Here is a 23,980-nt window from a genome sequence, read left to right on the forward strand (position 1 = left end):
ATGTCTTTTTTTTTTTTTTTTTAAATAAAGACAATTACACTCCTTCCCTAATAAAGTTAGTATTAACAAATATGGTAATATTTTATTAAAGGGTATTATTATAAAATTAGCAATAAAAATATTTAAAAAACAATTGTTACAAATTAAATTAAAAACTAATTTAATTATGAAAAGTAGCTATTGATAAAAGTGCTTTTTTTTTCATTTCAACCGCAACCCCAAAAGAGACCAAATCGCAATTCATCAACCTGTTCAACTTCTCCAAAAATACAGCAATTCATCAACCTATTCAACTCCTCCAAAAATAGAGTCTCCTTAGATAGATGAGTGTTCTCTGTTCTATCGGAGCTTCTTTGTATGGATGGTTTTGTTTGCCATCTTATCTGTGTGTAGTTTTTTCTCGTTTTCGAATCACTCTAGCAAAGCTAACTATGTTTTTCAAGATATGGTGGAGCATCTTTCCTTTGCTTGTATCTTTTACCTCTTATTTTACTCATCTACTTTTATGGTTTCTTCTTAAAAATTGAAAGGCCATCATCATCACGTTACTCATTTTCAAAAGTATGAAGATGGCCATTGAAAGGCCATATTAGCATAATGAGTAAATATCCACTAATTACAAAAGTACACTGATACTCAAATATTATAATGAAAATTTAGAAGAAACATAAATGATCTAATTCTTTGTTTTTTCGTTTAATGGATCGTAAATTTCATTGATTTATAACTAAATTATGAACAAGCTCATCTCGAACTTAAAAACTAAGTAAAAGAATAAAAAAATCCCAATCATACTAATAGACCTGTAAATAGATCGAATTCGGACCGGATCAGGCTCCATCTAATTTGAATCTGATAAACATTTAGTCTATTCGATCCGATTCGATAATTCGACGGATATTTTGTAAGTTAATTCGAATCCAATTTGTTAATAAACGAATATTCGATCCGATAAAAATGTAAATTTTTTTATAACTAATATATATATATATATATATAAATTAATGTCAAAAGAGAATTAAAAAAATAATAATAATGATTATAAGAAAAAGATATAAAACAAGATAAGTAAACTATGAAAGGAAAAGAAAAGAAAAATTATTTACTCAGACAAAGAGTATGATATTATTAGTATGTTTATTAGGAGATTTATTAGTAACAGTATTATACATATAACATTATGAATTATTTTTCTATTTTTTGGCTTACCTTTAATACAAATCTAATAAGACTATTGATATATATATATACACATATATGTAAAATTATTGATAAATAATTATATATATATATATATATAATTTTATGAAGATCGGATCGGATTATTATCAAATCGCATCAGCATAATCCATATCTAATTTGTTAGGCTAACAGATTATCAGATTCGTATTGTAATCGGATTATTGGATTTTTTGTTCAAGTTAATTGAATTGAATTCGGATCAAGATCCGCTCCATTGACAGGCATAAGTACTAACATAAGATACAAGGATTTTGATTTAGCAAGCTTTATTATACAACATTGGTTATTAATAATCTAATGGCTTTAACTATGAACATAAACGTTTGCAAATATTAAACTTCTTTTTTTTCATCGCACAACGAATGATTTTTAAAATCATAGGTAGCATCTAGAGGGAGAACTTGATAAAGTTCACTAGGATGGCTACGACATAGACTAAAATGGTTAATGGTGGATGAATTATTAACATCAAACCACAAACGAGATGGGTACGACTGCAATATGGTTCAGTCCAGATATTTCTTTTACTCCCTCACCTCAAAATTCTTATGTTATTAAGAATAATTTTTCAAATTTATCCTTATTAAATGTTAAAGGAGTACTCCATGTGCCAAATGATAATTTGGAAATGTTCTAAAAAGTAAATACATTATTAGATGGTCCTGGTCTATTTGACACTTAGTGGACTAATTCAATGAAAACTCTCCAATCATGAAACTTTGTAATTTATTAATACACTTTTGTGAGACCATTTTTTCAATTCGAGAGTCTGTATTTTGAAACACACGTGCCTCCATTAAGGATCGAATTCCTGACTTTCCTTTGGAAAATAAGGCCATTGTCCGGTTGGTCACCTGAAGCAAAAATTAGGAAAAGAGAAGTGGTTTATAGATCAGTCACAAATACTATTTCTTTCATCCTGAGCAGGCAAAGCAGCCAAGCATTCTGTCCCGACATAAACAGCCTAACCTAATCAAACAACGGCTCAACGAAATCATATTCAAGTAGCAATTGTGCCAAAAAAAAAAAAAAAAAAGTAGCAATTGTATATTCTGAAAAGGTTTCATGACTGTCAATATGTTAAATGGCCCTAACCAGAAATAAAATTTTCTATTGATTCAAGGACTAAATCAGCCAGCAATATGATTCTTCTATATAATTTCTATTTGATTTGCCCCGAGAAAGAGAAAAAAAAAAAAACAAAAAAAAACTAATTCAAACATAGATAGCATGATTTCATGGCAACTTTTATGCTTCTCATAAATTTTGACTTGCATCAATAATTCTTGTCCCTCCAAATTATTCCAATTCATTGTCCACTCTAGGTCCTGTGAAGCCAATAAAGAACAAATTGGGAAGAGAACTGATTTTCATCCTCAGTAAGAAAATCAGCCAAGCATTCCATAAACAGGCTACTATAATCAGACAACGGCTCAATGTCATCACATTCAAGTAGCAATTGTAGATTCTGAAAAGGTTCCATGATTTTGTTTATATAATAAAAACAAATAAATTTCTCTATTGATTCAAGGAATAAATCAGCCAGCAATAGAATGTTCTGCTATCCTTCGACATGAGATATACTACCATGACTTCTTGTTGTAGAGGAAATTAGAGAACTAGAACATTCATAAAAGTCAGTATACTCACCAATACTAGCATGTTTCCACCCTATGACGGTGTATTGATAGTTCTTTATGGTACTAAAATCCATCAAAATTGTTTTTGCTGCACTTGTATGGAGAAAAAAGATGAGAGAAATTGCAGTGTATAATAGCAATTTACGATCATCAATCTTTATATTGTAAAGTTTTTACTTTCCCAAAATCACAATGACCCATCAGCCAGCATACCGCAAACAATCCGATGATTGAAAAAAATAATTGAAATTTCAGAAGAGAAAATCTGGAGAAACAAATGAGATTATTTTTACTTTCCAAAAATCACTAGAACATCAATTATGCTAAAGAGTTGGAGATATTTGAAACTTCAGGAGAGAAAAATCTGGACATTGACAATAACTAGTCAAAAACCTTTGAACTCACAAATAAAAGAATTTCAAATGACTCTTAAACACTAACTTCACCTATCAAATCCACAGGGAAAAGAGAACAAATTCAGCATACAATGCATGTACACAAGGTCAGATAAACACTAACTTCAACTATCAAATCCACAGGGAAAAGAGAACAAATTCAGCATTCAATGCATGTACACAAGGTCAGATAATCATTTAGATATTTAAACGTATATAAGGCTTAACTGTATGTCACTCAATTGAGATGACAATAGCAGTAACTCGGCCAATAACATTATCAGCTGTTGAATAACAAAGCTTGAAGCAGATAGAACTACCCAGAATTATGGTTAATCCCTACAAAGAGCGCCTCAGAGCAAGCAAAATCAGATGAATAACCATGGTCCCTACTAACAAGGTCGAAGTGCTAGAACACAAGTAAAAAAAAAAAAAAAACAATTACACTAAACAATGTATGATTAACAGATTGTAGAAGGGAAAATGTATCAACAACAGGAGATACAAACACGAGAACAAAAAATTCATCATCGATTCAACACAACAGGGCATACAAATGCAAGAACCAAAAGTTGAAGCAATTTTATTTTCACATTTGAGGTTTTCAATGTCAACATTGTGAACTACTCCTAAAAGCAAGCTTCTTCCTCAGTAAATCCCATTTCAAAATGTTATCTCTGGCATTCCTCTCCATATAAACCAAAGCAATCACCATACTTGCTCTAAAATCTATTTGCCACATTGTTCTAGATGGGTTCAGGATAAGTCAGCAATAACACCTTTGAAATACCAATTTCATTTTTCTTGCAAAATACATTTCCAATTCAACAACATAAAAACAGATGAGAGATGACAAACAAACATCTGGAGAAAGAACATGTCATGGAATGATGAGCTTCTTCCCAGCATAGATGGTGTCCCCTGTTAGCCCATTAGCCTCCTTAATTGCCTCAATTGAAACCTAAACTCAGCCCAACAAAGAAATTAAAAAAAATAATTAAAAAAATTAAAAGAAACACTGAATAAACTCATATCAACAACACCCAAAAATGAAACCTAAACTCAGCCCAATATAACGAAAATAAAAAAGAAACACTGAATAAACTCATACCAACAATACCCAAAAATGAAACAACCAAAAGTGAATTTTTCTAATGAAAAAAGAAATGAAGGAAAGTGGAGAGAAATTTTACCCCATATTCTCTAGAAAGACCCCAAAGGGTGTCTCCACTTACGATCTCTACTGTTCTTGAGGACGATTGAGGCACATTTTGGTCCGTACAACTTGTGGGTTTCTAAACCAAAATAAAATAAATAAAAATTTAAATAAATAAAAATAGAAAAATCATATATTTATGTGTGTATGTGTGATTGAAGAAATGGTGTAATACCTTGATGACGATGGGTTGTGGAGGAGGTGGGGTGTGGGATGGTTGAGGAGTCGAGTCGGGGAGTGGATTGGGTTCGTGATTAATGGGATTGATGTTTTTGAGGGTTGGGTTGTTGTAGGGATTGAGGGCTTTGAGAATACTCATGGCGATGCCTGAGAAGACCACGAAGCCGGCGGTTTTGGCCACGGATATGTCCTTTTCCTTGTCCTTGCCGTCGTCGTCGGCAGATCGATGGTCCGACATTGGGTGTTTGATTTTGCAGAGTTTTTGTTCGGAGAAAATATGGGGAGGGTTTTAGGGTTGGACAAAGAGGACTTCGGTGGCACTATGGTGTGACTCCAAATCTACAACAAATCACCTCTCCCGCAAGTGAATAATTTTGGAATTATCGTGATAAAACACACGCTGAAATTATATAACAATAAATTTTAAACTATACATGGTGTTACGGGGCTAAATTACACCAGGAATTTTTTGCCTCTGTAATGACACTTGGGGCCACCAAATCTCAGCCAACACTACAACATAATACACACAGTATAAAAATGTAAAGAAGGCACACACAGTTTACAGGGACAAGTCCCAACCTTTGCTCATATTACAAAGGAACATGAGTTCGTACAAGGAACCAAGGCTCATACCCTCCTCTCTGTTCCCTCTACAAAGCCCACCTTAGCATTATATAGGCCACTCTCAAAACCGCCCATAACTGCCCACTAAGATGATGGATGACACCCCCATCCACCTAGGATCATGCTGGCACCCTCTAAATGTGCCAACACTATAATGCAGTTGACAAGCCCAACTGCTAGACTTGTTGGCATGTTCTGTTCATGCCACATAACCACAAGAAGTTACATTCTGCATAGTGGAAGAAACCACCCTTAACTGCCTGTGTGTTGATCCTCTCAGAATTGTGCCACATGTTTGGGAGGTTACTCAGCACTCCCCCACTTCCCATGATGAGTGGGAAGTGCTAGTAACTTCCCCCAACCGACCGAGCCCACTTAGCCACCACCTCTTGTAACCGCAAGCCATGACTTTGTATTGTCCATGCTCTAGCCACATCTGAGTCAACCTTGTGAACCTAGCCCAAGCCAAGTCCACCAATCTGCACCCACATATATATGTCTCTGAGTGCACGGCGTGCCAAGCCATGCATGCCTGTGCGCACGCTCGGGTGCACACCAAAGTGCACGCCGACGTACACGCTAGTGCCCTTCTACACGCGCCATGTTTGAACCCTCATGCGCTCGTAGCTGTACTCCCATGTGCACGCCGAGCTAAATGCTCGCGCACACTAGGTTGGATTCCTGCCCGCGCGCCCACCTGCACGCCCGCACGCGCGCCGCTACACACCAGCGCGCGTGTCGGTGCCCATTTGTTTGCCCTTCAATATCTTGGATGCTCCCCACTTGTGCAACCATCTTGGAGTGGTGCAACACGTGCCCATACACGTTGGCTAAGCCCTCTAAGCAAGCCATGCCATAGCCCAACCGATGTGCTCAACAGACCCCTCCCTAGTATAGTCTTAGGGAAATCCAGCACTCTGACAGGAGTAAACATCACCCATGCTTGAGGAATCATAATAGCCTTTCAGGCCTTTCACGACATCCAAATTGAGTGCTGTCTGCGCCAGCCAGCTTCTATGGACTTAAGGTACCTCCCATAAAGATCCCGAGTCAAAACTCCAAGTTTCACTTTTTGCCATATTTACGAAAGTGCCACTGGGCACCCCCAGTGCACACCGACATCCTTTTAAGCATCTTGTGTGCACGTTGAGCATCTTGTGCACGCTGACAACCCACTGAGCATCCTCATGGCTGTCTAACCAAAGCCAAAGTATTCCCAAGACATGGCATGGCCTTGAAATGCCCATGTCTTCCCTTGGACAACCGTTAAGGGGCTAACAAACCACCCCCACCAGAAGAAGTCGACGCCCTCATCGACTTGTCTAAGTACTCCCTTACCTGTTTCTCAAACTGCCATAATGTCACATCCCTTTCCCAACTCGCCTCTGCTTTACTGCATCCTTTCCACTGCACCAAGTAATCAGTTCTGCGATTTTTCTTACTCTGACCCTGGGTCCGGTGAGACAAAATCTTCTCTACCTCCTTGTTAAACTGCAACCGAATAACAGGTGGGGCTCTCTTAGCCTGTTGTCTTGATGTATCTGTAGTGTCCTCATGAAAAGGCTTGAGGAAACTCACATGAAAAGTAGGATGGACCTTCAGTCTCTCAGGTAACTGTAATCTGTAAGCAACATTCCCCACTTTCTTCACAATTTCAAATGGACCATCATACTTCTGAATCAGCCCTCTGTGAACAGTCTTGCTGCTTATCTTCTTCCAAATCTGTGGAGTCAATTTCATCATTCTCGCAGCCTTGGCAAGGCTGTCATGTGCCTCCTCCACCATCTCTTGCATGGAACGGGCATATCGGTGTGTTGCAAGGCATCTTCCACCAGTCCTCTGCACTGCCACCTCCTGTGGTGTGCAAGGTTGTTGCCCTGTTGCCAACTCAAAGGGACTCATTCTTGTTGCTGAAGACCTGTGCAAATTATAAGAAAATTGTGCAGTGTCTAGCAACTCCTGCCAATTTTTCTGACTTGCAGTGACATAGTGCCTCAGATATTCTTCCAATAACTGGTTCATCCTTTCAGTCTGTCCGTCAGTCTGAGGATGGTTTATTGTGGAGAATTTCAGTTCAGAACCCATCAAGCCAAATAGCACTGTCTAGAACCTTCCTGTAAATCTGGTGTCACGATCACTAACAATATCCTCGGGCAAGCTAAAATATTTCACCACAAATTTATGAAATAAACTAGCAGCAACTTCCACTGGGCATGCATGTGGTGCAGCAATAAAAATTGCATACTTAGAGAATCTATCTACTACCACAAAAATAGATCTCATACCTTCCACCTTAGGAAAACCATAAATGAAGTCCATTGAAACTGACTGCCATGGACGCTCTGGTATAGGCAAGGGTTGCAGTAGCCCTGCCTCATTCTTCCTCTCATGCTTGTCTTTCTGACAGACCAAGCAAGTCTTGACATATAACTCTATGTCATCCTCCATCTTGAGCCAGTAATATGATCTGGATATCAACGCCAGCATTCTATCCACCCCTGGATGTCCAGCCTACTGAGGATAATGCATTTCCCGCATTAGTTCCCGTCTCAAACCTCCAACAAGAACATATAATCTACCTCCTCTGGCGTAGAGTAGATTATCTTCAATCCAGTATTTTCTGACTTCACCATCAGCAACCTGTTGCTTAAGTTTCTGATAGGCATTGTCGGACTGGGATTGCTGTCTAATTCTGTCAAGGAAATCAGTATACACCGTTGTCAACGACGCCATATACTCCTGCACTTCTTTCCTACTCAAGGCATCAGCAACCTGATTCTGCTTTCCAGGTCTGTGAACCCACACAAAATTGAACTCCCCAAAAAACTCTTGCCAACGAGCTTGCTTTGGAGTAAGCTTTTTCTGTGTCTTGAAGTAGGTATTGGCCACATTATCAGTCACCACTGTAAACTTGGTACCCAACAGATAGTGCTTCCATGCGTCAAGACAATGTATCACTGCAGTCATCTCCTTCTCGTGAGTTGTATACCTCTGTTCAGCATCCTTAAGCTTCCTGCTTTCAAAGGCACATGGGTGTCCTTCTTGGACTAGGACCCCACCAATTGCTCTGTCAGAGGCATCAGTATGCACTTCAAATGGCAAACCAAAGTCAGGCAGTCTCAAGACCGGTTCTGTAGACACTGCCTGCTTAAGCATCTCAAAAGCTTTCTGGCACTCCTCAGACCAAACCCACTGTTTGTCCTTCTTCAGTAAGTCCGTTAAAGGACTGACCTTCTTGGAATATCCCTTTATAAACTTTCTGTAGTAGTTTGCCAACCCTAGAAAAGATCTCAACTCTGTCACTTTGGTAGGTGCAGACCAATCAAGGATGGCTTTCACCTTTCTCTCATCCATTCTGACATGGCCCTTACTGATCCAATGCCCCAAAAACATCACTTCTTGGTGATAAAACTCACACTTCTCCTTTTTGACATATAACTGAAACTCCTTCAGTTTTGAGAAAACTAATCTCAAGTGTAACTCAATAAGAAAGGGCATTATAGTCATTTAATGAAATATAGCTTAGGCATTGGGGCATTTTGCAGCAAAATGTGATAGTTTAAGGGGTATTATGCACAAAATATAGTTAAGGGGGGTTATTTGCAAATTCGAATATAGTTTAGGGGTTTTTTTTTGCACTTTACCCAATTATATATAAAGAGTGGAAATGTCTTTGTGATTGTCTTTGAGGGTATATGGGTAAATTTTGATTCAAAAGTAAGGGTGAAAATGTCTTTGCAATAATAGGCAAGGTTAGTTGTGGTAATTCATGCTTTCAATGGCTAACATCATAATTGACCGGCATTGACCATCATCGGAAGGGGCAAACTGCTATAACGGAGCTAACTTTGAGGGAGATTTCTGTAATTTTTGAAATGTTAGGGGTACCGTCTGTAATTAGGCCTAACCTTGAGGGAGGCAAGTGATATTTCCCCATATTATTACCATTACGATGGTTGAATAAAAAATAATATTAATAATAATAATAAAAAAATTTGTTTTTACATTTATTTTTTGATTTCAAGTGTTACAATTTTTTTTCTTTTTTATGACAAAAAAAACAAGAGAAAACGAAGGAGAGAGAAAAAGAGAAAAGAGAAAAGAGAGAGAAAATAAAAATAGGATTTTGTTTGAGCGGGTTAAGATGGGTACCCTTTTTTAACCCACTATTGACCCTCAAATTGAATGGGTACCCATTTTTTACTCGTTATTGACTCACTCATTTAAATTTGAATACCCAAATTATTTAAATTTAGTGGGTGGGCTTGACCGGCTTAATGGATTTATGCTTAAATTGCCACCCCTAATCACAATAAACAAAATTGAATTATGATTCCTAGATATTAAAATTCAACCCTTAGGCATGACAAAAGTATATGTCATATTATAGAAAACTTGTGACTATGAAAATGAAATCGATGAAAGAAGAGTCCTAGTTGGCTTACTTAATTAGTATGATATATAGATACATTCAGAGTATTAATTTATTTAGTCTTGAACTTAGAAATTTCTTTTTTGTATCATATTATAATTGTTAATTATTCGCTTAAATATAATTAATTTAGCTTCTTTTTTTTTCTTTTTCTTTTTTCTTTTTTAATTTTACAAAATGTCTCTATAAAATTCTCCATTTTTTAAAATCTCTCTATAAAATTCTCCATTTTTAACAATCTCTCTAACTCTTTCTGTCTTAATTTTTTTTTTTATTCTTGCACTCCTCCTATATGATGTATGTGCAATAATATTTTTCTCTATTCTTTTTTTATTTTTTATTTTTTATTGTTATTTAAATTCCATTGCAATTCTATGAACTTATTAGCATTCATATTTACATTTTCTAACTTTTTTAACCATATGTTTTCTATAATATTGACATGTATATAGTATTTGAATCTTGAGTAGTGAAATTTTATTTGTTAATTTGCTATGTTGAATATAAAATAAAAAAATACAGAGTAATATTTCTGAATACAATAAGTATAATACACAATAGGATCTGCAATCTACATACAATCCTCGGAGGTGTGGAACTTCTGGGTTGGACTCCGCGATGCCTCACCACCCTGTGGGATGTCGGAGATTGCAGCCAACATCCGGCAAATGCTACCATAACGAGCAGGTTTGAAACTAAGCGATCTCTTCTTCTTCTTCTTCTTTGAGAAAATGTCCGATGAATTGGAGAGGATTAAATAAACCAGAGCTTGAACAAGCACAAAAACAACTACCTTCATCGCCGTATCTTCCATTGACATCTCCAATGCCATTCCTTCTATGCAAATTGAAGCAATGCCAAGTGCAGGACAATCGTGACATGCACAGGGGAAACGTGAAATGTATACAAGAAATGCTTAGGAGACCTATATGTATATTTATTATAGATACACACGCACATGCATGCGTTAGAGGTTGGCTAATAAAGCCGCCTGTGACTTTGCAAAGAAGTTGTTATTTGATGACCATATACGTGAATTGGTTGAGATTGAAAATGCCTTTTAGGCTAGCTTACCAAAACCATGACCTGAAATTGTCTTGGTCATTAATTTATGAGGTAGATATGACTAATGCGAGGATCACAAAAAGAGCCTTCTAAGTCTTAACTTCACATATATATTTTTTTATTCGACAAGAAATACATTCATACCCCTACTTCACTATTTCACTATGCAAAACTAGAACCCCTCGAACCCACGAAGAAATCAAAATAATGATAGTGATCAAACTGATTGGACGGCCGAGATCAATTCATTCTTATGCTACTTAGTTGATCAATAGGGGAAAAAACGACATGTCCGAGGAAAGTCTTGTGCAGTACTTCAATTTCATGAGGAAAGCAACGTATGGGAAACACATACATAGACTTTGCGTTTTGTATTGAAAATGGTTAAAGCAGTGGCAACCTAATCCATTGGGGGCTTCACATGCTTCATATGAATATGTATAAATCATAAAATCTCTCTCTCTCTCTCTCTCTCTCTCTCTCTATATATATATATATATAGAATATTCTCCAAACTTTTCCAAGGCAGCTGACAAGAAAACTTTTATATGCAGGAAACCTTATGGTAAATTTATACTTGAATTTAGAGAGGACATTATATACATCCAAGCGTAAATAGCTAGTCTTTTCCGGTAACTTATATATGCACACATGAAATCAAGAAGTGAAAGACACGTCTATATAAAAAATTACAAGTCGTTCCATCTGCTCAACAATAGAGAAAGAACCGAAGGAAAATGATTCTCAAGCCGAGAAATCTAACCGATTGGTTTCCATCTAGGGTAACTTTATCTTTTGATCTTATCTACTTCATCTACCGGATAGATAGTAGCATCGTCTTCGGTCCAAATTTGCACCATGTTTTTGCACCTTGTTTGGGATAATTGAAGTAAATTAACCAGACACTTTCCAAAGCTGACTGTACATAAACTGCAAATTGAAGAGCCAAGAAACAGAGTCAAACGAGTGAATTATATAAATAACCCATATCATGGTAAAAAATCATATTGTCAGAAGAAAAAAAAAAAATACAGGTAATAAATGTAATCATAAACTCACAGGAGCATAATAGAAATAATTTATTTGTTTTCCATTACGAGCAAACTAAGATTATTTAGTCCCATAACATTCGGCAATTTGGTAAACTCTCAAACCTCTCAACCCCCACCCTCAAAAAATAATATAAGGAGAAGAAAAAAGGCAATACAATAACGAAACATTTTGAAAAACAAAGCAACAATAGTAGTTCTTTCAATTTTCTTATAGAATAAGAATCAAATAACAAACCCACCAATTCCTTCTAGACATGATACCTACAATTTGACCACTGTGATATGATTGCTTCTACAGTCTAATAACTTTTCGACTATAAACATCACCAGTAATTTTAAATAACTGTTTTGAGCTTTGAACATGTCACAGAATAATCCTTCCATTTTGAACCCTGAAAAAAAATTAAAACAATTTTTTTGTTTTATGGCAATCACAATCCTGTAACAGTGAAAGTTCGTCAAATAAACTCAAACGAGGTTTTCCCATGAGTTTGGTGATATATGGACGACTGATGGGGGATTGGGATAAATCTTTCTTTATTCAAAGAAAATTTGATAAGAACAAAATTAGAGGACAGTTAGAGTTTAGCATGTAAACCAAACAAGTTAGAATGAAAACGACTTCCCAGGCAAGCCATTTACATGGTGACATAAGAGGAAAGAAATGAAAATGTTCACATGAATGCAAAGCTTGAACAACATTACTTTTGATTCATGATTTATTAATACTAGAAGAAAATCCTTCGTCATCTTCCTTTCACATTGTTCATCTGCTTTCTTTCTCCAAAAAAACATTTTGTTTAAAATAAGCATTTTTATTGGCGCATGTACACCAATATGGGTCTGAATCCTAGGTAAGTTAGGTTACTTTAGGCAGAACAAAAAGATTTGAGAGCCATGCAATATGATTGTGAATTTAATGGGGAAAGAGATGTTATATTAGGAGGGCCTTCGAGGGGCCAAGTTAAGACTCTTTCCTAAACGCCTTAAGAGACCAATTCTAGAGTATTTCAGAATTCCTTCTAAACCTAGGACTCGCTTTAACTAAAGATCGGATGGCCAGATTGAACAAAACAAGAAAGAAAGTTGGACCACCAAAAACAAAACCAGAGCTGCACAGCTGCTATGGAACCCATGACACCCCATAGGTTCCCAAAATCCCACAAAACAACTATGTCTTATTGCCTTCTTGGTGTTCATGAATTTAAAAAAATTCAAAAAAACATTTTTCTCACCTCCAACTTCTAGAATTCAGACACTCCAATTCTCAGGATCCATGCATTGTCAAAAATTTTGGAAGTCTATTTGTATTTGAATTTAGTTTGGTCAAAAAGCTACAATTATTTTCAAAGAAATGCTTAAACTAGAGCAAAATGGGTTGCTAGAAATATCATTTTAGGTGAATCACTTACATGCACCCTGGTACTTATGAGACTGACACCTAACGTGTATTGTTGAAAAGTTCTCGTCTCCTGCTTCCTAAATATCGTGTCACACAACCTTGGTCAATGGGATCAACTCTAGGATTATAATCTGTGTGACATTATTCAGAGAAGGGATGGGGTCGCTCTCAAACTTTGCATGCAAATTAACTGATTGAGAACAAATTCCCCTGCAATTCGCAGATCCACATGGAAGAAATTGTTCCATCATCTTCAAGCATGCATAGGGGAGTTCCAATAGTCTTGAGTCCACACGGAGTAGTCCAACATGACATAACATGCAGATCAAGGTACTTAATACTGAACTACTCCTTACAAGTTTATAGCAATTTAGGGAATCTAAATGATTGACATGTAAACATTGAAACCCTAGATATGCAATGCATGAACCCTAATTGGTGAGTGCATCAGTGTATCGTTTTACCTTTATACCCTTGTAAACAAAAATTACCAATATACCCTAGAATACATCATGAATCTCATATTCGACCTTGGGAGGTAACTAACACTAAGTAACTTTTGAACAGTTTCAAAACTAAATTAAAACAAAATATAGACTCAGTTTTGTTCTACAAAACTTGTCATCCCAAGTCCTAATGACCGAACACACTCCATTAAATCGAACCAAAAGACATGTCCAAATTAGCCGACAAAATTGAAATTAAACCCTTTAGTTCAATCAGAAAGGATTTGGAAGTATTAAGTATTGTAACAAATAAAAATGGTACAACGTTTGTGCCATGTAAACTAACAAAAGTAACTAAAGGTTATAAAGGCACATGAAGAACAGCTTGAAGGACATGATTTATGGAGAATATACACAGAACCTGTACATTAAAACCAACCACTTAATCAGCAGACATTCACCTTCTAGTCATCATATGATTTCAATTCAGAAGACTTCAGAGTCGTTTCACAATTCTAAGCCCCAACCATTGCATTAAACACTTTTTTTTTTTGTTAATTATTGCAAGTGCATGTGATTTTAATGAGTTTTGAAACTCGATCATAGTATTCAACTTGAAAAAGTTATGTAAGAATACTCTTAGGTCCCGTTTGGGTATCCCTTGAATTTCAATAATATCATTCACAATCTACTTAGCATTTTATGCTCGATTTGGTAGGAAGGAAGGAAGAGGGGTTGGAAGAAGATAGAAGGAAGAAACAAACTTCCTTCGTTTGGTAGAGAGAAGACAAGGAGAAGAGAAAAGATGATGAATGAGTCATCTTTTCTCCTTCACAAATTTTCATCCCTCCAAATATGGACGAAAGACACGAAGGAAAAAAGGCAAGGCTATTATAAAAGTTTTTAATTAACAAAAGTAACTAAAGGTTATAAAGGCACATGAAGAACAGCTTGAAGGACATGATTTATGGAGAATATACACAGAACCTGTACATTAAAACCAACCACTTAATCAGCAGACATTCACCTTCTAGTCATCATATGATTTCAATTCAGAAGACTTCAGAGTTGTTTCACAATTCTAAGCCCCAACCATTGCATGAAACACTTTTTTTTGTTAATTATTGCAAGTGCATGCGATTTTAATCAAAGTTTTGAAACTCGATCATAGTATTCAACTTGAAAAAGTGATGTAAGAATACTCTTAGGGCCCGTTTGGGTATCCCTTGAATTTCAATAATATCATTCACAATCTACTTAGCATTTTATACTCCATTTGGTAGGAACAAAGGAAGAGGGGTTGAAAGAAGATAGAAGGAAGAAACAAACTTCCTTCGTTTGGTAGAGAGGAGACAAGGAGAGGAGAAAAGATGATGGATGAGTCATCTTTTCTCCTTCACAAATTTTCATCCCTCCAAATATGGACGAAAGACATGAAGGAAAAAAGGCAAGGCTATTATAAAAGTTTTTAATTACAAAACTTTCCTTATAATTAACATTCTCTCTTCTCTTCTATCATAACAAACAAAATAAGGTATTATCTCATTATATTCTCTTCCATCCAACCAAAGAAAAAGAGGGAAGAACACAATTTCTTCCTTAGGGATGTCTCGCCTATCTCTTCTTCTCTCCCTTCCATTCAATTTTTGTGATACCCCCGAATTTTCGAATGCGGGTTGGCCAGGCCCACGCCCGAATACCCGAGGATATCAAAACAAATTGATAATAAACGAACACAGAGTACAAAAGAACAAAGAAGAATAAATAAAATGCTGACAAAAAAGAAAATGATAATCTAATAATAAACCTCATAATATATTTCCATTAATTAATAAACTCTTCTGATACAACTGATCCTCCAAAAAACAACTCGGGAATCCATACTGTGTGGACCCCTAGAAAATCCAAACTAAACAAATGACAGTAATCTAAAACAGGAAACTGAATCATAAAGGAACTCCTATGTAGCATCGGAAGAATGAAGTAGACTGATCCCCGCTCAGCACGAACAACCTCTACTCGTGACGAACACCTGAAAATAATGGTGGGTCAGGCCCACAAACAAGTTCTACTCTACTACAGTCCAAGCAGAGATCCGATACACGTATACATCCTAATCAATCCAACAGTAACTAATAGTCCGTATATATATATACACACACTAAAGGAACCTCACTAGACTATAGGGTTGTCTCAACCTGAATAGTAGGCAACATGCAAAACGCACATATAGTGGGCATGAGTACCTAGACCTACCAGGGTACACAACTACACTATATCTAGCTACACATCCCTGGCGATATACGCGCCCTAACCATTGATCCTGAGACTCAAGCTCATATCATGGCACCATATTTATATATATAAAATCTAGTAACCATCCTATCCAGTATAAATTAATCCTCCATAAGTCATTCAACTTGTTCAGCTGACCTGACTTGAATATAAGTAGGACTTAACATTTTAGTTAATCCATTCCCTTATATAATAAATTAATCCTCCATAAGTCATTCAACTTGTTCAGCTGACCTGACTTAAATATAAGTAGGACTTAACATTTTAGTTAATCCATTCCCTTATATAAAATAGGTAGGACTTAACTGATAAGTTAATCCATCCCTAGAATGCCACCGTCCCATACCGGTGCATTAAACCACACAATCCAACAATTGATGTAACAATTAAGGAAATACATCAAACATTCCATAAATAACTATGATAAATATGATATCAAGTTATCACATAATAGGAATGACTTATTATTTCTTTAAACTTCCTATATCATATGTCCTACACAAACTGAATCTTATACATAATGATATTTTATTATACCGTTAAATAATGATTCTCTATATCCAATTCATCCTACACATTTAATCTCAATTGCTAAAATATTTTAAAAGATTAAATCCATTCGTTTGTTTAAAACATTCAAATAGCAAGCATCATTATGATTGAGTATATTCAAATTTATGAAAACCCAAACCTAGTCCCTATTTAATGTTCAGGAATCCTAGGTATATTTCTATGTTCCATCATTCCACAGATATGAAAAATACATAATTTAAACATGTAAAAATTCACATAAGAAATCAAATCAAAATCATGCATTTTATCAATTCATAACACAAGAACAGATATAAACCAATTTCATAAAACCTATGTTCTAACCCAATTAAACATGCATAATTATTTAATTTTATGTGTTTAATAAATTCTGGAATTTCCTAGGCATGTACAGAAACACAAATCAAAGGGAAAGAGATAGAAGAAGAACTTGCCTTAAACTTTCGAATCGAAAGTTAAACTTCTTCTTCCTTGATCTTCTCTCTACAGGGTTTTCTCCTCATTCCTTCTTCTTTCTCCTTCTCTCTCTAACTCTTTCTCTATAGAATATATTACGTGATATATTTTCACTCATTTTTCAACCTATAGTTGTGTATTTATAGGCTAAATAATAACCCTATTCCTTTTCCCAATCCAAGTCAACTTAATAAAGAAAAATAAAAAATAAAAATATTAAAAAGGTAACTTAAAATATGTTACGTATATAATTTATGTATATCCTTATTATATAAATAAATAAAATATATACATTAGATTATTTATTAATACTAAAGTTACCATAATATTAAAAGGTAACTTAAAACATGTTACGTATATAATCTATCTATATCCTCATTAAATAAATAAAATATATACATCAGATTATTTATTTATACTAAAGTTACTATAATATTAAAAAGGTAACTTAAAACATGTTACATATATAATCTATCTGTATCCTTATTAAATAAATAAAATATATACATCAGATTATTTATTTATACTAAAGTTACCATAATATTAAAAAGGTAACTTAAAACATGTTACGTATAAAATATATGTATATCCTTATTATATAAATATATAAAATATATACATCAGATTATTTATTAATACTAAAGTTACTATAATATTAATAAATTACTTTCCTTTTTATATATATGTATATACATATATATCTATATATATACATATACAACTATCCATGGGTAATTATCCATACCCATCCAACCTCCTATTCAAGTAGTCCGTGGGACCCAATTAGTTAGTCCATTACCACTAATCATAACCATAAAATAAAATAAAATAAAATAAAACATTTAATCATTTAATTTATAATTAATTACAATTAATCAAATACATCATTTAAGTGCACAATCTAATTAAACAAATAATACAAATAACACCTAGACAAAATACAAATAACACATAGATAAGTAGCCAATGAACCAAGTAACACTTAAATCAATTAAACACATAAACAATTAGTCAAATAATCAATTAAACAATTAAAAAAATACAATAAAAATAAATAAATAAATACCGAGACTATCCTTTTAAAATTAGGGGTATTACAATTTTCTTCCTTTGTACCAAACGGAGCATTAGTGTAAAACTTCCATCATCTTGAATGGAACCATAAAAAATAATAAAAATAATTTGTAAAAAAAGAAAAAGAAAAGGAACTTCACAATATTTTTTTCCACATAAGTTCATTTTTGTGGTGGTTACTATTTCCTTAAATGGATCCATTCACGATGGCAAGTTTCTACATTGGACTGCTATGTCAAATTGTGAACAAATCCATTCGATTCAAGCGGACAAACAAACAAGAACTCTTAGAAATTTAAGGTAATTGAATATCAGATTCAATGAATAGTTTTGGACTGACCCAGTAGCCAGTGAAGTTTCAGACTTTCAGTTTCAGTACATCAACCTAGAAAATCAACATCAAGCTAGCTGCCATCTCTTCTACACTTAGCCCAATATAATAGGACATGACTAGGTCAATTTCTAGTGCCATCTATTACTTCTACATAATAGCAACTTTTGCTAAAACAACTCGACTCTTTTTCAGTAAAGTTTTCTGTCATGTCCCAAATTTGGAAAAACAATTCTTAGGTTTAAACCACGCAATACTGATAAGTTTAAACCAGGTAACACATTTAACAACCACAGAATGCAAAATAAATAATTCAAACAACAAGAACGACATGCAGTTGATGTAGGTCGGAATTGGTGTTCTGCTTCTAGTTAACATATCAAAGATACCAACTAGTCTATAGTTCTCAACCCCAACCACAAGTACACCATAAAATTCTTTTAAGTATTAACTGCAAGTTATTTCAACCAAAAGCTCAAACTCAATGACAGTCCAAGATTTACAACTACAATAAAATTTCACATAAACATATATCATCACATGAAAAATTAATGATAATACAAGTATCAAACAACAGAAGGTCACATACCAAAAAGACTGAGTCATGAGTCATGCATCAAGCATCAAAGTGTCACCATCTTCATCAACCATAGTATCACTCTCCCTTTGCACCAAGGGGCTTGAAACCGAGTCCTCACTATTTCCAGTCACTGCCAAACCACTCCCAATCTGCCCCATACGCGAAGAAGGCACCGACCTTATCCTTGCCTGAACAAACCCATTCCTTAACAGTGCATCATGAAAACCGCTCTCCTGATTCTCACCCCACCCCACCCCTCCAAGTCAACATTCCCCAATCTCACCACATAGCTCTTCAACTGCTTCGGATTTTGCTCCACCGGTAACTTGTACCGACACAGGGGGCACGAATTTCTCCTACCAAGCCACGGAACAATACAATCTGGATGAAAAACATGGTTGCACGGCAATTGATTCACCTCTGAAAAAAATTCAGAGTCATCCCTAAAGATTGAGCAGGTTCTTGGGCAAGAATGGGATGAAGAAGCATGGAAAAATTTGAGGGATTGTAGCGAATCGATGAATGATTTGGAGGTAGGAGATGACCGGTTGGCTTGGTGTTCTTCGTGTTGATTGGCGATACGATCGGTGATGGAGTTGAAGAGGTCCTCGTCGTCGGAGTTGATGTAGTCGGAGGTGTGGAGTTGGTGGGTTTGGGTAGGGTTTGGAGGCAGAAAACCGTGTCTTGAGATATGTGGAGTAGGGTTTGGACCGGTGGTGGTGGAGCGGGTCGACATGTTCCGTTGACGCGATCTAGAAAGACGACGTATTCGTCTGATATGTGGGGTAGGGTTTGGACCGGTGGTGGTGGTGGTGGCGCCGTCGGTGGTGATGGTGGAGCGGGTCGACATGTTCCGTTGACGCGACCTTGGAACAACGTGTGTGAGAGTAAAAAACAATACGATGATTCAAGGTTTAGTGGTATTTTTATAATGCCGAAACTAGCCTTCAAAATTAGATACACAAATTTGTAATTCCTTTCAAGTCCTTGTAACATAACATAGCATTACATAATCTAAAGTACCTTATCTAGAGAAGAAGCGTGTGATTGTTTCGAACTACGGCTTGAATCAGAGTCAGGAGGGTTCATGGTTTGTTAAGTGGTTGGCTTATAAGGGCTGGCCATTTTTGCTGCAGGTTCATTGTTCTCGCTCACAAGAATATTTCATGCATTCAGGGGAACAATTTCCTGAAACCTGAAAATAAAAAAAATAAAAAAAAAAAGCTACTGTAACTAATGGAGTGGTGATGAATTATCATACCCCAAGACATATAGTAACTGTACATGCTATAGTCATGTACAATTACTTTGTTATATGATCATTTTTTATAGTTTACATTAATTATTATATAAACCTACTTAGGGAATTAGTCCCACGTAAATTTTCAGCATTTGAAGGAGGGCAGCCCTTTCTCCCCTACATGGAGGAGGGCAGCCCCTCCTCCCTACACCGCCGGCTGTGTCTCCGAGCAAGCATGATACCCTTACTCAACCAAAGCTGTCATGGAGAAGTTGCTTTGCTTCTTCAACCTCCCCTTCTCCTATCTTTACTAATTTGCAATATCACAGCTCTTGTCGTGGATCAAAGGTGTTTATTTCTATTGAAGATGTAGCAGATGAAATAGAATATTGGAAGCCATTAGTGGTGGGATATGTGTTGGGTCTTCAGCCATACTACCACCATTTCAAGGCGTTTGTGGAGAAACGATGGGACAAAGATATCATGTTAGTATATTTAAAGAATGGCTTCTTCATGGTTCGGTTTAAAAATGAAGATTTGGTGCAACAAGTTCTGTCTAGGATTGACACCTTTGAAGGGAGATTGATAAATATGAAACAAGGGTGCAAGAATGTGGTCTTAGAAAGAGAAGCTTTGGATTTGGTTCCTATTTGGACTCGTATACATGACCTACCTATGCATTGTCGCAATGCTGTTTCGGTTTCAAAGGTATGTTCTTCATTCTCTCACCCAATTTATATGGATAATCCAGAAAAGTACAGAGACAAAGAAGGATTTGTTCGTGTCATGATAGAAGTTGGTATTTCTGAGGTTTTGCCGGAGAATATGGTGGTTGACATGCATGGGTTGGATTGTAATGTATCTTTTGAATATGAGTGGAAGCCTCGGGTATATTCTTTGTGTAAAAGGATTGATCATGTGGTCGGCAATTGTCCAAAGAAAGTTATACCAACCAAAATGAAGAAAATGGTGGGTGATAAAACAGAAAGGGAAAATGGTGGACACTGGAGTTGCCGAGAAGGTGGTTGATAAAATGCCTCAAAGAGGTTCTGAAGGTAGTTCTATTCCAGGAACTTCTAGTATAGCTACAAATTTGGAGGTGTCCAATTCTTTTGATGTGCTTGGTGAGCACACAGAAGATATAATAGAAGAGTATGAAGAAGTGAGGGTTGACGAGGGATTGGTTTTAGATTCTTGGGATTTGCCTTTTGAGAATACAACAGCTATAATAGAAGGGAATGAAGGTGTGAGGGTTATTGCTGAACTGGAGTTTGGTAGCCCTGTTCAAGGGAAGTTGATTCCTAATATGGATGTTACTTTGAAGAAGAATGATGAAGAGGATGTGGGGATAACTAGGGTTGTGTATGATTTGACAATCCCTGAGGATGAGGTCTCTAAGGAAGTGAGTTTAAAGGAAAATTTAGAAGTGTCACAGCAGGCCATATATAGTGAGGAAGTTTCAGCAGTAAAGCATGGAATTTCTTATTCAAAAGGGGCTAATCAAAACAATGAAGGTAGTGTTAAAGGTGGAAATAGTACTGGTCTAGAGTTACAGGAGCAAACTAAAGAACAGAATCTGAAACCTAAGAAGAGGTATCAAGCTCCACCTTCTGATAAGGTTACTAGAGGTAAACAAACTGGTGGTGTATAAATTTAATCCTAGATGGAATTGGTTGGATAATTATATTTCTCATCTTTTGGGAAAAATTTGGATTGCTTGGGATCCTGCGGTGTTTGAAGTGCAGCTTATTAAGGAAGATACCCAAGTGATGTTTTTCAAGGTTAGACATGTTGTTACTGGAGTGGTTGTCTTTATTTGTGCCATTTATAATGCCAATACAATGCAAGAGAGAAGGAATTTATGGAGAAACCTTACAGATCAGGCTAATGTGACTGATTGCTATAGGGGACTGGAATATCTCTGGTTCCATTGTGAAAATATAGGGGGATTGAGAGTGCCTCAGCATCTTTTTGATGAATTTAATCAAGTGATCAAGGATATCCAAATGGAGGAGCTACCTATTAATAATGGTGGATGGTCTTGAAGCAATAAGCAAGAAAGAAATAGAAGGATCAATATAAGGTTAGATAGAGTTCTTGCAAATGAGGCATAGATACATAAATTTACTGACACTAAAGTGAATTTGACAGCTGCTTCTCTATTAGACCACTATGGGATGGCAGTTACTTGGTATTTAGACTGTGCAGTTGGGCCAAAACCGTTTAAGTTCTTAAAAATTTGGTGTTTCCAACAAGAAGTGGAGGAGTTGGTGTTCAAAGTGTGGAATGATTCAGTTGTAGGGAACCCTTTACATAAGCTATAGAAGAAGCTTGGAGCTATGAAAGCTGCTGTTAGAGACTGGAATAAGAAGAAGGGTAAGATTTCTGAGCAGGTTCAAGTAGTTACTGAGGATTTACATAAGGTTCAAATGGAATTGCTGGAAGATCCTATGAATCAAGCATTGATTTCTAAGGAGAGGGAGGCCACTTTGAAGCTGCAATCAACCCTGGACTTAGAAGAAATTTTATGATATCAGAAATCAAGGGTAAAATGGCTTAAAAAAGGTGACAAGTGTTTTGTTTATTTTCATAATATGGTCAAACAAAGGAGATGTTACAATGTAATAACTTGTTTGAGCATTCTGGTGGGGATATATCATCTGATCCTATAGTGATCAAGGATTGGTTTGTTCAATATTATGAAGAATTGTATGCTGCTAAGGTTTCTGTTGTGTCAGAAGTTGCTATCCCTAAAAAATAGCTAGCGGTTGAAGATTTGCAAGAATTAGATAGCGAGGTTACATCTGAGGAAATTAAAAGAGTGGTAATAGCTTTTAGTCCAGACAAAGCCCCTGGTCCAGATGGCTTTCCAGCTAGATTTTTTCAGAAATACTGTCAATTTGTAGGTCCTAATTTGATTAATGCTGTTGTACATTACTTTACTACTAATGTGCTGCTTATGGGTATACATTATACTTTCCTTGCTTTGATTCCAAAGCAAAATCATGGTGATAAGTTAGAGAACTACAGACCTATTGCTTATGCAATCTTAGTTACAAAATTATCTCCAAAATTTTGGCAAATATACTAAGTGTTATTCTTCCAAAAATTGTGGGGCTGGAACAGTCTGCTTTTATTAAGGGAAGAAGAATCCATGATAATATTATGTTGGTTACTGATGTGATCAAGAATTTTAGGATGAAGACAACAAGCCATGCTATGGCTATAAAGGTTGATTTAAGGAAAGCTTATGATTCAGATAGTTGGGAATTTATTTATAAGACTCTTCAGGTTTATGGTTTCAGTGCTTAATGGATTAAGTGGATTATGCAGTGTGTGACCTCTTCTAAGTTTTTTGCTCTTTGTAATAGGGTGCCCACTGATGAGCACTGAATATTATATATTCGAGCCCCTAAATATACGTAGTGTTAAGGCCTAAAGTGATACTTCTATCCATTGTTAGACTGATTTATGCTTATTGTGTGTTTATAAGTACTTTCCCAGAGAAACAGTTAAAATCGGGACTTTATGATGAAAAAACCTGATATCGAAACTTACAGAGTTGTTGCCGGTCATTCAATGCAAGCCGAAAGCTTAAATGGCAAAGTTTGGAAGAATTCAAGTACCAAAGCTCGAGCCTAAGTCTTGAGGCTCGAGCCCTGCAAGAAAAAGAAGAAAATCAACAAGGCATTGAAGCTCGAGCCTTGTACCTTCAGAGCTCGAGCCCTACTCAGTGGTGCTCAAGCCTTACCCAG

General features: G+C 35.9%; 3 protein-coding genes across 3 annotated transcripts; 1 reads left to right on the forward strand and 2 right to left on the reverse strand.

The window, feature by feature from the left end:
* Positions 1-3,779: 3,779 nt before the first annotated feature.
* LOC132311269 (uncharacterized) lies at positions 3,780-5,039 on the reverse strand. The gene is made up of 3 exons (XM_059809105.1): positions 4,669-5,039; positions 4,471-4,572; positions 3,780-4,238 (listed from the first exon to the last, which is right to left on the reverse strand). Exons 1-3 carry the CDS (start codon positions 4,909-4,911, stop codon positions 4,158-4,160), a joined length of 426 nt encoding a protein of 141 aa, XP_059665088.1. The 5' UTR covers positions 4,912-5,039; the 3' UTR covers positions 3,780-4,157.
* A 14,151-nt stretch (positions 5,040-19,190) lies between these two features.
* On the reverse strand, positions 19,191-19,721 carry LOC132313914 (E3 ubiquitin-protein ligase RING1-like). The gene has a single exon (XM_059812849.1). The coding sequence runs from the start codon at positions 19,719-19,721 to the stop codon at positions 19,191-19,193; it is 531 nt and encodes a 176-aa protein (XP_059668832.1).
* A 42-nt stretch (positions 19,722-19,763) lies between these two features.
* On the forward strand, positions 19,764-21,254 carry LOC132313915 (uncharacterized). Its single transcript, XM_059812850.1, has 2 exons — positions 19,764-19,897; positions 20,555-21,254. Exons 1-2 carry the CDS (start codon positions 19,764-19,766, stop codon positions 21,252-21,254), a joined length of 834 nt encoding a protein of 277 aa, XP_059668833.1.
* Positions 21,255-23,980: the final 2,726 nt, after the last annotated feature.

Source organism: Cornus florida, unplaced genomic scaffold (genome assembly GCF_030987335.1).
Source record: "Cornus florida cultivar Cherokee Brave unplaced genomic scaffold, ASM3098733v1 CherokeeBrave_3.0.0_Hap2_Chr06, whole genome shotgun sequence".
Lineage (NCBI taxonomy): Eukaryota > Viridiplantae > Streptophyta > Magnoliopsida > Cornales > Cornaceae > Cornus > Cornus florida.